General features: G+C 44.5%; 1 protein-coding gene across 4 annotated transcripts; it reads right to left on the bottom strand.

Moving 5' to 3' along the window:
• Positions 1 to 3: 3 nt before the first annotated feature.
• fastkd1 (FASTK mitochondrial RNA regulator 1) lies at positions 4 to 13110 on the bottom strand. Of its 4 annotated transcripts, none has more exons than XM_021579065.3 (15): positions 10936 to 13110; positions 10130 to 10591; positions 9965 to 10033; positions 9721 to 9846; positions 9241 to 9639; positions 7760 to 7870; positions 3758 to 3889; positions 3158 to 3644; positions 2920 to 3034; positions 2709 to 2837; positions 1451 to 1582; positions 1244 to 1357; positions 713 to 857; positions 480 to 594; positions 4 to 384 (listed from the first exon to the last, which is right to left on the bottom strand). In XM_021579065.3, exons 2-15 carry the CDS (start codon positions 10474 to 10476, stop codon positions 292 to 294), a joined length of 2514 nt encoding a protein of 837 aa, XP_021434740.1. In that variant the 5' UTR covers positions 10477 to 10591; positions 10936 to 13110; the 3' UTR covers positions 4 to 291. The 4 variants fall into 4 exon arrangements, with proteins under 4 accessions (XP_021434740.1, XP_036814727.1, XP_021434741.1 ...); XM_036958832.2 differs by having other exon boundaries at positions 10130 to 10289; positions 10936 to 13063; XM_021579066.3 differs by having other exon boundaries at positions 10130 to 10488; positions 10936 to 12706.
• Positions 13111 to 13114: the final 4 nt, after the last annotated feature.

Genomic DNA, 13114 nt, shown 5'->3' with positions numbered 1-13114 from the left:
AGCTTTTTAATTTTTTTTATTATTACAAACAATTATTATTATTTGACAAATGACACAGTTCATATAAAAAGCCTGATACATTTTTTTTCTTGGCAGGAGGTGAGGTAGCTCCATGTCCACTTTAGGATTTGGAGTTGGCAATAAGGAGCACTTGATAAACATCTGATGCTTAAAAAATAATAGTCAATGACCTGCCTGCAAATATCCATTTCTAAAAGGCAGACTTTTTCCTCTCACAGTTCAGTAGCAAAAGCAATATAACACGTGTCCTTCATTCAACATCTAGGTGCTTCAGGGAAGCCCGGTAAATATCTTCTTCCGAAGGTATTCCTTCCATGCATCCTGTGTGGAGAGCTCCATAGAGTTCCATTCAAAATGAGGGATCTGTTTAAATGGCATTACCATTCATCAGTGACGTACAATTTTATATACACAGTAATACCACTGAAAAGGACAGACATGATATTTCACACACATACCTGGACAACATGATATCCCAGAATCTCCAGATGTCTCTTTCTCATCATGGCTTCCCCTTTCATGTGACGAGAGTTTTTGCAGAATGATTTGGAATCCAAGAAGTCCACAGCAACACTGAGTATGTGGAAAAAGGAAAAAAATCATCATTTTCAATGTGTTTACCCATGATAACAGTACATCGGCAAAACGTTTTCAACCAAACGTTCTAAAATCTACCAATAAAGTTTCCTACCGTTGTGCCCCTGGAGGGACCTCACTCCGATCCTTCCCGACAGAGTCAGAACCCCAGCGGACCTTCCCATCTTCAGATATCTGCAGCTGACTCTGCTCACTGTAGGCCACCGCCTGGTGGTGTCTGTCCAGAACACATTCAAAGTCTAGGGAGATAAGATGAAATATAGATCACAACTAGAACAGGTGACAGACACATTTGATTTAACTTTTTAGTGTAATACCAATCGACTAACATAACACACGGTCAGGACTCAGCCCTTACAAAAAAAAAGATTGCCAGTTTGAAACTGCAGTAAAAGTGCAGAAACTGCAGTCGACTATGGTATTTTGGACGCAACGACTGCAGAATACATGCAGTGTAACTAGTTGAACGGCACTATAACTACAGTTACACTGCAAAATTACTGCAGCAATTATTTTTTTAAATTCTGGACGCAGTATTTGCAGCACCCTGGCTGCAATCTTTTTTTGTAAGGGAGGAGCCAACTGCTGTCAAACATGCCACAATCCAATCCTGTGTATTACCCACCTACTGTGTAGAAATAAGTAGTGAGCAATGCCACTCTGGCACAATTAATCCCTCCAAGAACTTCCCCAAGCATTTTGTGGATTTGTTGTTGGACAGGACTGATGGAACCATTCCCTGACAAAAGTAAGCATGAAATTAGACCCCTCAACATTTGTGATGTAGGAACTGGGGCAATCCACAAATGAATGAATGAATATATCAGCTCACCTTTCTTCTGTAACTGGAGGCAGTAACGCTCGTGGAACCAGGGAACCTGGGACTCTGGACACTCCAGACACACAGCCCGATTTAGCTCCATGAGACGCAGGCGGATCCGCTTGTTGAGGGCGTCAGGCAGGGCTACCACAAAAGAGTTATGCTTATCCCACCAGCCTCATCTCATAATATTCAACCTTTTATACTACACACCAGTTTATTCGGTACACCACCCCGTTCACGAAAATGGTTCGCTCCTACAAACAGTGAGTCATGTGCCTTTTTATACTACACACCAGTTTATTCGGTACACCACCCCGTTCACGAAAATGGTTCGCTCCTACAAACAGTGAGTCATGTAGCCATGGCTTGCTATTTAAAGCAGGCAGACAGGCATCGAGGCATTGAATGTTAGAATGGGCAAAACTGTGAGCGTGGTATGATCGCCGGAGTCAGACGCGCAGGTTCCATTATCTCAGAAACGGCTAACCTCCTGTGCTTTTCACACATGACAGTGTTAAGTATCCCTATCACTCTGTTATTAGTGCGCCTGCGCAGGAGTCTCGTTGTTGATGAACCTGGCCTGGGTGCAATGGCAACCTTGTATTGTGCTAATACGGCTGAGTAAACGTTGTTAAAAACAGACAGTGTCTACGGTCTGCCGAGAATGACGCGACAAACAAAAAACATCCAGTCAGCAGCAGTCCTGTTGGCGAAAACAGCTCGATGAGAGGTCGAAGGAGAATGGCAAGAATCGTGCAAGCTAACAGGCAGGCTACAAGCAGGCAAACAACGGCGCAGTACAACGGTGTGCAGAACGGCATCTCGGAAACACACAACTCGTCAGTCATTGTCATGAATGGGCTTTTGCAGCCACACTGGGTTCCTCCTATGAGATAAAAACAAGAATATGCGGCTCTAGTGAGCACGCGATCACCAACACTGGACAACTGAAGAGTGGAAAAACATTGCCTGGTCCGACGAATCCTGGTTCCTGTTGCGTCATACCAATGGCAGTCTCAGGATTTGGCTCCATCCTGCCTGGTGTCAACGATACAGGCTGGTGGCAGTGGTGTAATGGTAATGGCAATGGGGGGGGGGTCCAACCCATGACTAGGTTGGTATACCTAGTAAACTGGCCACCGAATGTATATTGTTTTGCATTTGTATACAATTCAACCTTGATTAGCTTTTTTTTTGTTGATAGTAAGGGAAACAGGATACAAGTTTGCATTCATTCACACATTTCTAATATGATCCGATAACATACTTTCTAACTGGGAATCCAGCTTGGCAAGGAAATTCACATTGAAGATTTCTCGAACCAGGTCCTCCGGGAAGCAGTCAGCCACAGCCAGGGCATACGCGAGAAGCACAAGCAGATGGGGGTCAAAGGAACCTGGAGGAAGACGAACAATACATGTGGCTGGTCCTATTGAGTTCCAAATACAAAAGATGTAGCATAATCCACAATCACTTACTGATATGAGGTATGACGCGCTGAATGCAGATGTCAAACAGCTCGTCCACTCCTGGTGGATCATAATTCAGTACGGCAAAGGGCAGCAAGGTGGCATAAGTCGCTGAGTAGTGGATCTTCAGGACAGAGGGGGGAAAAAAATAGTTATAGTACAGGACTTACATTCTGTCTCTACATATATACAGGCAATACAACAGTATTCCCTAATGTGAAATAAAAGGTGTCATGTCTCAAAGTACCTTGTTGATATTCTCCATGGCCACGCTAGCGATGCGGTCCATTAATGGAGTACAGAGGTGATTAGTCCTGGTCAGGAAAAGGGCCATCTCAGGTACATTGGTCCAGGATATCTGGTCCTCCAACCTCTGGAGTGTAACCATGGTCTCCTCCAGCAGCATCTCCTCAAACCATTCCCCTGACATGTACTTGAGCTCCTCCAACACCAAGTCCAGGCGATCAGCCTTGCGCAGACGCTCATGCCCACAGCGGTTCAGTGTCTGTAGCAGACGCACATACTTGCTGGGCGTGCTGTGTCGGTAGGACGGGTCATTTCGCACCCACTTAGCGACGGCCATTGCAAAGGTGTTCAGGTCATTCAGATTACACTGGGGCAGCACTGCCTCCACCCGTGAAACGACGCCTTCGTCGAGTCGAGGTGAAGGCAGCATGGAGAGAACACGAGTCAGCATGGTCACTTCATATGGGTAGACACTGTTCAGCAAGAACCTGTGAGAAGAAGTTGTATTAGCTTACTCATACTGTATAGTATGCAATAAGAGTGACCCGTCTACACACAAAGGAGCTTGGTGGGCAAAGAATTATTTTGAATAATTACTCACTGAACCAGAATGTTCCTTAATTTAGTGAAGAGCTCTGGACTCTGGTAATGCAGCAGGATCAGGGCTTGTGTGATCCTGGCTATCTCCATGGGCTTGTAGACATGCAGGTTCTTGTGGACTACTGATGCAATCCTGTAAAGAGACAATGTTACATTATGACTATAACTACTGTTCCCTGAAGGAGGGGAAACGAGGTACAACATACGATGGAGAGTCGCACTCTCGCAACTTTGGTTGAAGGATCTACAATCACACTTGACAAGGCCAATGTAATCTGCACCTCGCTGGAAGCCCCGCCTTCCGCAGGTGATAAGCGTGAGGCTCGGATTCATTCCTTCAATTTAATACCACTCGTCACCGAGCCCAGCAACGGGCGGTGCGGGAGCAAACAGGTTTTGCACCACGTTTCCCTCCTTCAGTGAACGAACATTAGTTAAAGTTATATGTTCTCTTTCAGTCAGTCAGTCAACTTCGGTACAACATACTATAGGGAAATATATCATGCCACAAGCCGAACCCTACGGATACTACACTGAACAAAAATATAAAACGCAAAGTGTGGTCCCATGTTTAATTAGCTGAAATAGAAGATCCCAGAAATGTCTCATTTTTGGCACAAATTTGTTTACATCCCTGTTAGTGAGCATTCCTCCTTTGCATAGCAAGAGGCTGATTAAACAGCATGATCATTACACAGGTGCACTTTGTGCTGGGGACAATAAAAGGCCATTAAAATGTGCAGTTTTGTCACACAACATAATGTCGCAGATGTCTCAAGTTGAGTCTGCAATTGGCATGCTTACTGCAGGAATAACCACCAGAGCTGTCGACAGAGAATTTCATGTTCATTTCTCTACCATAAGTCGCCTCCAACATCGTTTTAGAGAATTTGGCAATACGTCCAACCTGCCTGACAACCGCAGACCAAGTGTATGGCATCGTGTGGGTGAGCGGTTTGCTGATGTCTTTGTTGTGAACCGAGTGCCCCATGGTGGCAGTGGGGTTAAGGCATAAGCTACAGGCGACAATGAACACAATTGCATTTTATCGATGGCAATTTGAATGAACAGATACCCGTGACGAGATCCTGTGGCCCATTTGTGTGCCATTCAACCACCTTTGCAGACTGAATTGTAGCAATAATTGTCCATCTTAGGGGCCAGGCTCATAGGAACCAAATCTCGGGCCTCGCTTGCCAAACCTGCCTGTGCATCTGGAACAACAAGTTTCCACGAGTCCTCGTCTAAAAAAGGTGAATGATCGCAACGGCTGCCTGGGCAAACGGGGAGCCACGAGAATCAATGGTAAGCCCTCCCGATGCACCCACTCCAACGTGGGCTGAATCAGAACCAGTGGTGGAACTGCGTAAAGGAGGGTACGAGGCCACTGGTGCACCAGTTCCCAACGGGGCACCCGGGTTCCCTTATCGAGAAAAATAGATGAGTGCGTTTCCTCGCGATGCATAAAAATACGTCGGCCCTGACAAAATTGTCTCATACCTGGGAGAGCCTCCACTCCTGAGGGACAGGGCCCCATCTGGATAAAAGATCTGCACCTGAGTTGAAGCAACCGGGAACATGCGTTGCCCAAAGCATGTGCGCCCTGCTCCCCAGCAATAGGGAGCAATCCAAGGTTAGGCGGGAGAGAGATTCTCTCCCCATCTGTTGATGCATGCCACCACTGACATAGTCGGTTCTGACCAGCCAGATGAAAACAGGAAGAAGCGCCAGTGCCCCAGATGAAAACAGGAAGACGCGCCAGTGCCACAGATACTACGGGTAATTGACATGCAGTGTGTTCTGCACCAGTGTCCATACCCCCCGAATCGAGCTGCCTTCGTACAGAGCACCCCACCCTCAGAGGAATGCATCTGTCGTAATCACCTTGCAGGATATAACTCAGCCCATGGGAGCCCCCTAACAATAGCAGAGGGACCCACCACTTGGCCATGGCCTGGAGGCCTGACAGGAACAACCAAAGCGACTGGCTTAGGCTGTGAGACATGTCCAGGTGAGTGGCTAGCACGCAACGCTGGAAGGGCCTTATCAACAATAGCCCTACGGGAACGACTTCTATCACAGAAGCCATTATCCCCTGTAGGCATAGGGACTGGCGAAAACGCACTGTGTGACCCAGCCAAAATGTGTCTATGCAGAGCAGACACCCTGTGTGGGGATAGAAAAGTGAGATACACACGTGAGTCTAGCTCGAGACCCAGAAACAGAATGCGCTGAGATGGAGTCAGACAGCCTTTTTTCTGGTTTCTTATGAAGCCTAGATACTGAATACGGGCCAGTAGCATGGATGTGTGTAACATTGCTTGCCCTCTAGACTCCGCCACCAATTGCTGTATTAGCCGGCAGCTCATGAGCATTCTGAGTAGACTGAGGTGCTTGCTGAGGGCACTAAGGTCTAGAATGGAACGTAATGTCCATCCCTTTTCATAACCAGGAATACCGGCTGTACCAGCAGTCCCGGATCTTCGACATAGGAACCACTCAGAGTGCCTGCGTCTGGAAGGGGAGAATATTTTGTTCTTCAAAACGGGCACGGAGGCCTCGGGAAGAGTCGAGGAGATGATGCTGCAGAAGCGTGGGGGAGACATACACACAGGTAGCCTAGTGGTTAGAGCGTTGGACTAGCAATATCGAATCCCCGAGCTGACAAGGTAAAAATCTGTTGTTCTGCCCCTGAACAAGGCAGTTAACCCACTGTTCATAGGCCGTCATTGAAAATAAGAATTTGTTCTTAACTGACTTGCCTAGTTAAATAAAGGTAAAATAACATATATTGTAGCCTGACGTCACCATTCGCATGATCAAGGGCGACACTGCATATGCGCGCGCCATTGGTCGGAAAGACAACGAGACTACCGTGATATGCCATATGAAGGGGCGGGACGCCACCTTGTGGACAGGGAGAGGATTGGTTATTCCAGGGATTGGTTATTCCATTTCCACCACTCTTGATAACTGTGTCTCTGAACATGGAGAAGGAACACTTTTCATCGCATACGGAAGACAAGACTTAACACCTGTGAACTCCGGGAATTGAAAATAGCAATGGGGTTGCCATAATGCCGGGGGAAAGCTAATAACTTCCAGTCAAGGAAAGTTAAGCATGCAAGCCAACGTTAGCCAGGAGGCTTTTTAGCCTATGCTTTGCCTGCTAGAATCTTTGACCTCAACACCCGTTTCGTTTAGAATAACCAAGTGACGTAACGCTACGTATACTAAACAATTGAGCTACCCCAGCAACTTCACCATTGGGACCGGACACTTCATCAACAAGTCTGGGAAGAGAGCCAAGCAGTGCTTGACCGAGACAGACCCAGGCGGCAGGCAACCACCGAACCTGGCCGCCCTCCCTCCCTCTTCGAGTAGCCTCCCTTTGCCGGCGACAGAGTATACATGAGACGGGTTGGGCACGGGCAACCACTGCATACCCTGCGCCCAGGCAGACATTTGTACCAACCATCCAACCCAGCTCCGCTTCCTGGCATCCGGGAAAGGAAAGTAGCCTTCTCTAATGCCAAGCTTCCTCAAGAATGCTACACGTCTTTCCAGGGAGCTTGTACACAGTACGTAAAAATGCGCACACGGACTGGTTCGAGTGAGGGCCGCCTGAGTGGGCTACAAGCCGAGACAAACTACACATGGATCATGAGTATCTTTCAGAGAAATGCTATAACCGCATGACTGGGGGCATGATCGACCCCGGCTTAGCCACTGTCGTCTCGGTCGTTTTCTTAGCCATCTTAGTCATTGCACTAGCAAATTGAAGAATAACAAATTGTCTGTGATCAGAAAACGTATGATAACATGTACAAACTTCAGCACACAACATCCAGGGGGTGAGCACGCTCTACCACTATGGAACAGTTAGTAGTATGTATACACAACATCGTATGTTGTACTGAAGTTGACTGACAAAAGGAACTTGCCTTAGTTCTACTGTCTACATGCAACTTTCAAACATGGCTGCAACAGAGAATGAACTTACTTTTGGATCAGATTCAGGTTTCTACACTGAATCTCCTCTAGCGTCTCTGCCACAGCTAGGGCCTGATGGGCATTAAAATCTTCTGCCAGTAGCAGTGCTGTACTCTCCAACCTGAAAGATAAGTGGTTAGTGCTTTCAGAAAGTATTCACACCCCTCAACTTTTCCCACATTTTCTTCTGTTTCAGCCTTTATTTTAAAATGGATAAAATGTAGACATGTCTCTGATCTACGCACAATACCCCATAAACTCAAAGTGGAATTATGTTTACAATTTAATAAAAAATTAAAACCTGAAATGTCTAGATTCAACCCCTTTATTATTTCAAGGCTAAATAACTTCAGGAATAAAAAAATGAGTTTAACAAGTCAGATAATAAGTTGCATGGACTAACTGTGTCCCATACATGGTGTTTAACATGATTTTTGAATGACAACCCCACCTCTGTACCACACATTTACAATTATCGGTATAATCCCTCAGTAGAGTAGTGAATTTCAATCACAGATACAACGTCAAAGACCCGGGAGGTTTTCCAATGTCATGCAAAGAAGGTCATTGACTATCCCTTTGAGCATGGTGAAGTTATTACACTTTAAAATGGTGTAGCAATACACCCAGTCACTACAAAGACACAGGTGTCCTTTTAACTCAGTTGACGGAAAGGAAGGAAACCGCTCAGGAATTTCACTGTGAGGCCAATGGTGATTTTAAACTATTTAAGGCATTAAATGGCTGTGATAGAAAACAGAGGATGAATCAACAACATTGTAGTTACTCCACAATACTAACATAAATGACAGCTAAAGTAATACTGCAAAACATGTGGCAAAGAAATGTTTTGTCCTGAATACAAAGCATTATATTTGGGGCAAATCTAACAACAATGAGTACCACTCTTCTTATTTTCAAACATGGTGGTGTCTGCATCATGTTATGTGTATGCTTGTCATCGACAAGGACTAGGATATAAAGAAAGGAAAGAGCTAAGCGGAGGCAAATTCCTAGAGGAAAACCTGGTTCACTCTGCTTTCCAACAGACACTGGGAGACAAATCCACCTTTCAGCAGGACAATAAGGTTATTATTAAACACAAAGCCAAAGACTCACAGATGTAGTCGCTGCCAAAGGTGATTTTGACATGTATTGACTCAGGGGGTTGAATACATATCCTAATCAAAACTTGAGTGTTTTATTTGCCATTAATACAAATAAATTACATTTCTTCCACATTGACAGAGTATTTTGTGTAGATCGTTGACAAAAATAATAGCAATTAAATTCATTTGAATTCCACTTTGTAACAACAAATTGTGGAAAAAGTCGAGGGGTTTGAATACTTTCTGAAGGCAATGTAAAAGAGTTGAAAAAACGGTCTGTGAATTGAACTTGCGTCACGATTCAAAGTTGATTCATAGTTGTAAAACTATACAGGTTATTGAAACAGATTATGGCCGTGGCATAATAAAATGTTCAACCTACCTCTCTTTGGTGTCCTCCCCTGCCATAGGCCCAAGAGCAACAAACAGCTTTGTGAATGAGAAAGGGTCTGCGCTCGAGTCCACGAGTTCCATTAGCCTTTGTTTTGCAGCCAGACGGAAGTCACAGTTGTTGAACTGTATTGACTGGTAGAGCCCCATGATGATGCTTATGTTCTCTGCATTTAGGTGGGGAACATTGCGCAGGAGAATATGGTTGCACTTCTCCAGCAGGGGACGGTAACTATACTTGATGTTGCGCAGGAACTGCACCATCCTCCTGGGGTTGTTGTAATGTGAGGGATCCATGGTGTCAAGGAGATGATCTGCCTTATTGATGAGTTTATCCCGCAGATGAGGGGACACCAAAGATGACACGCTGACCATCAGGGTTGTCAGGATCCTGCAGAGACATGTTCAGAAATTTGAAAAATTAAGTAGTATCAAGGACTTACCAGTACTGATTATGTTGGTTTCTTTGTACCTGGCATCATCAATTGAGGAGAGTTTCTGATTCAAAATGTCAGTGATTTGACCCATTGGAGGACTGTGCTGCAGATGTTGATCACTTAGACAGACAGCAAACTTGGACAGTGATGGCATTGGAAATCTGAAAAACAGTGAATCAACCCACATCTGTACACCAGCTCACATCGCCATGTTAAAAGATAATGGTTCTGCTTTAGGTATGTAGTATTCAATAGCTAAATAACACGTTATTGATTTACCTGTATAATCTGAGCCAGGCCTCTGAGACCAATTGCTGAGCAAGAGAATCAGATGGTTCCACATTGAGCCTTCAAATGAGAAAATACAACATTGATGTGAAAATGTAAACAAACATTTAAAGACTAAGTATGTATGCTTATCCACCACTTAGTCAACATCTGTACCTGAGAACATTGTAGAGCATGTCCACCAACATGACATCATCCATGAGCTCAATTTTGTTCTCAGCCAGCACCCGGAGAGTCAGGAACTCTGGGTGGCTTTTGATGAACTCAACCGTTCTCAGCATCTGTGGCTTCTCCTTCTGGAAATGCCAGAGCATGCCTATGGCACAGCCAACATGGTTCACAGTCAGCTTGGCCTTGTTCTTGCCGACCACTTCCAACACTTGGTCTTCACCAGAGCAGATGCCAAGCTGCTCCAGAACATGATCCCGGTTCGCTGCTCCCCCATGCAAAAACCTGCGCAGGTAGCGGCTCCCAGTCACAGCTCGGAGCCGAAACATGGACATGGAGAACCCGGCCTAGTTCAAGTGACAATGGAAGTCCACCTATTTAGAAGGTAAACTAACCAGGGCAAAGATCAGGTCCACAGAAAGCTGCCTGCATATTCCTTAAGTGAAACATCTGTAGAAGATATGAATTTATAGCGAAAATAAATACGTATGTCCACAAAATGAATCATGTGAAATTAAGGTACACGCTGAAACAATTCATTCATGCATCCAGTAACAACGTCGGCAACAACACAGCTGACTGACACTGATGGCCTCCTTTTATATTCCTAATTATATCTGACAAGCATGCCTATACAGTATGATTATAATATTACGAAATAATATACTTGGCAAATTATTATCATAACGGGTAAAGTAGTAAGTTACTATACCTAATCATTGGAAAATCAGGGACTTGACTTTCAAGCCTTAGCAGTGACAATTACAATGATTATAAAAGCGTGTGCTACTCACGTGGGGACAGGACAGTGCCCAAGTCAATCCCGTTCCCAACACATCTTGCCGTTTACCGGTGTAAGTCTCTTTTTGTTTGTTATATCAAATTATGAATTAGAGTGAAATCTACCTACCAAACAAACTAGTATAATTTATCTATTTTACTTCTCCAGCTAGCTAAATGGCTACATCAATTTTTGACTTGGGTCTGTTGGCTGTGTTAGGCTACCGTACTTTTTATTATTCTTCGATGATGTTTAAAGGCGGTTGGCATCCAATAAATGTTGCATTACCGCCACCTACTAGACTGGAGTATAACTCCCTTGTACTTTGATTAAAAAAAACATCTTCAAAAAATATATATTTTTCAAATAAAAAAAAACACAACAAATACCCTACCATCTAACACTAGACTAAAATAATAAATACCATACTCCCCTATTTAAATATATGTATTCCTACTTTAGGACAACAGTCTGAAATGATGGGACACCACCACTTAACACACCCTGTAACTCTTCTGATGTCAAGTCTCGCATACCAAAATACCTCTCTGCTGCTGCCACCACAACCGCTATTTTCTGCGACTTACGTTTCATCCCTGCAGTACAGTTGATAACCATTACTATAGATGCCAAAAATCCAATCTTACTGAAACATATATCACTTGTTGGCCTATCCCTCTGTACTGGTACAGATCTGTTACTCCTCTCAGGATCCCCTCCCCATTGACCCTTCTTCGCTGCCTCACCATATGACAACTTCTGCACTACTCTAACCCTGGAAACCTCAACCTGCCTCTCTTGCATGGCACATTTATGATCCCCAGCCACATGGATACCCCTACAATTAACACATACCACTACTTTCCCCAATGCTACTCACTTCTTCGTCTCATGCTCTTCTGCACACTTCTCACATCTAGGAACCTCACTCCTAAACACTGCTGCCACATGCCCATAAGCTTGACACCTGTAACAACGTAATGTAGTCGGCACAAAAGCTCATACAGGATAACTTATATATCCTAACATCACTGTCCGGCAAAGACTCAACATAAAAACTCAAAAGAACAGACAATGAATCTTCGGTTTCTCCCCTCACGCCACCCTGTCTGTCTGCTTTGCACCAAACAACCCCAGTAATAACTCATTTCAATGGCACCCTTTTCTTGAGAGCAAAACAATTCACATATCTTGCCCCCATTTTGTTTATTTATTTAACCTTTATTTAACTAGGCAAGTCAGTTAAGAACACATTCTTAAATACAATGACGGCCTACCAAAAGGTTTAACACCGCGCTCCCCCTGACCAGCAGAAACACATAAAATTATCACAAGACCACTTCTGGTTACCCTCAGCGATTCCACAACATCCAACTCTGTTTTCACCCACCCTGAAACCTCAAATGGATCAAAGGGGTCCACTTTAAAAAAAAAAATCCCTCCTACTGTCACAGACTCATCTTTATCCTGACCCTCAGTGCAAGCCTCGGGCCCCGAGAACTTCACCACTCCTACCACCTCCGATACTTCGCCCTCGATCACTTCCATTTCTCCTCCTATCTTCAACTCACTCTGTTACACTTTCTACCATTCTTCTTTAACAATTTCAATTTCCCCCCGTTTTAACCGACTCAAGTTCACCCTCTTCCTCTCTTAGACCTCCTCTGCCTCTTTTCCGCTCCATTCCTCCTCCGTATTCCAAGTATAACTCTCCTTATGATAATACTGCACTTCTTCTGACATACATCTTGTCAAGGGACGCCATTTAACCGGCTGTCACAAGCAGAACGAACCCCTCGGGATGTAGCGCTCAAAAGTGCATCCGACTTGATGTTCTTCTTTATCAATATAGTAGCTACCACGGCGCTTTTCCATTTCAAGCAAGTGCGCCCTCTTTCCCCCGGATTTCTCGATTTCTTGAAGCGTGACCACTACCGTACTTGTTTCAATATACTGTACCTTTTACCATAATCCATGAGCAAGTACCTAATGTAAATAACACGTAAACACCTGTGTCCCTTAGTTTATGTACTCTACATAAGCAACAGGTAAACAATAACGGAAGACATTTAAAAATATATATTTGATAAAAAATGTTTGCGTTTGCATTATGAGCAATCATCATAATAACAGCCAACACCAGCCAGATGTACCAAAGCTCGCACGTATGAAAGGCCGTCTTCTGCGCGCCG

The sequence above is a fragment of the Oncorhynchus mykiss genome, chromosome 22, assembly GCF_057628025.1.
Source record: "Oncorhynchus mykiss isolate SJ-2025 chromosome 22, ASM5762802v1, whole genome shotgun sequence".
Lineage (NCBI taxonomy): Eukaryota > Metazoa > Chordata > Actinopteri > Salmoniformes > Salmonidae > Oncorhynchus > Oncorhynchus mykiss.
This window is presented reverse-complemented; position numbering and strand designations above follow the sequence as displayed.

Bases quoted from the DNA above. Each gene is read 5' to 3' on its own strand.
- fastkd1 (XM_021579065.3), bottom strand. From the start codon at position 10,476: ATGTCCATGTTTCGGCTCCGAGCTGTGACTGGGAGCCGCTACCTGCGC. The intron at 9,640-9,720 runs GTACAAAGAAAC...ATGTCTCTGCAG, and splicing joins TCCTCAATTGATGATGCCAG to GATCCTGACAACCCTGATGG. The intron at 3,035-3,157 runs GTACTTTGAGAC...TCTGTCCTGAAG, and splicing joins CCATGGAGAATATCAACAAG to ATCCACTACTCAGCGACTTA.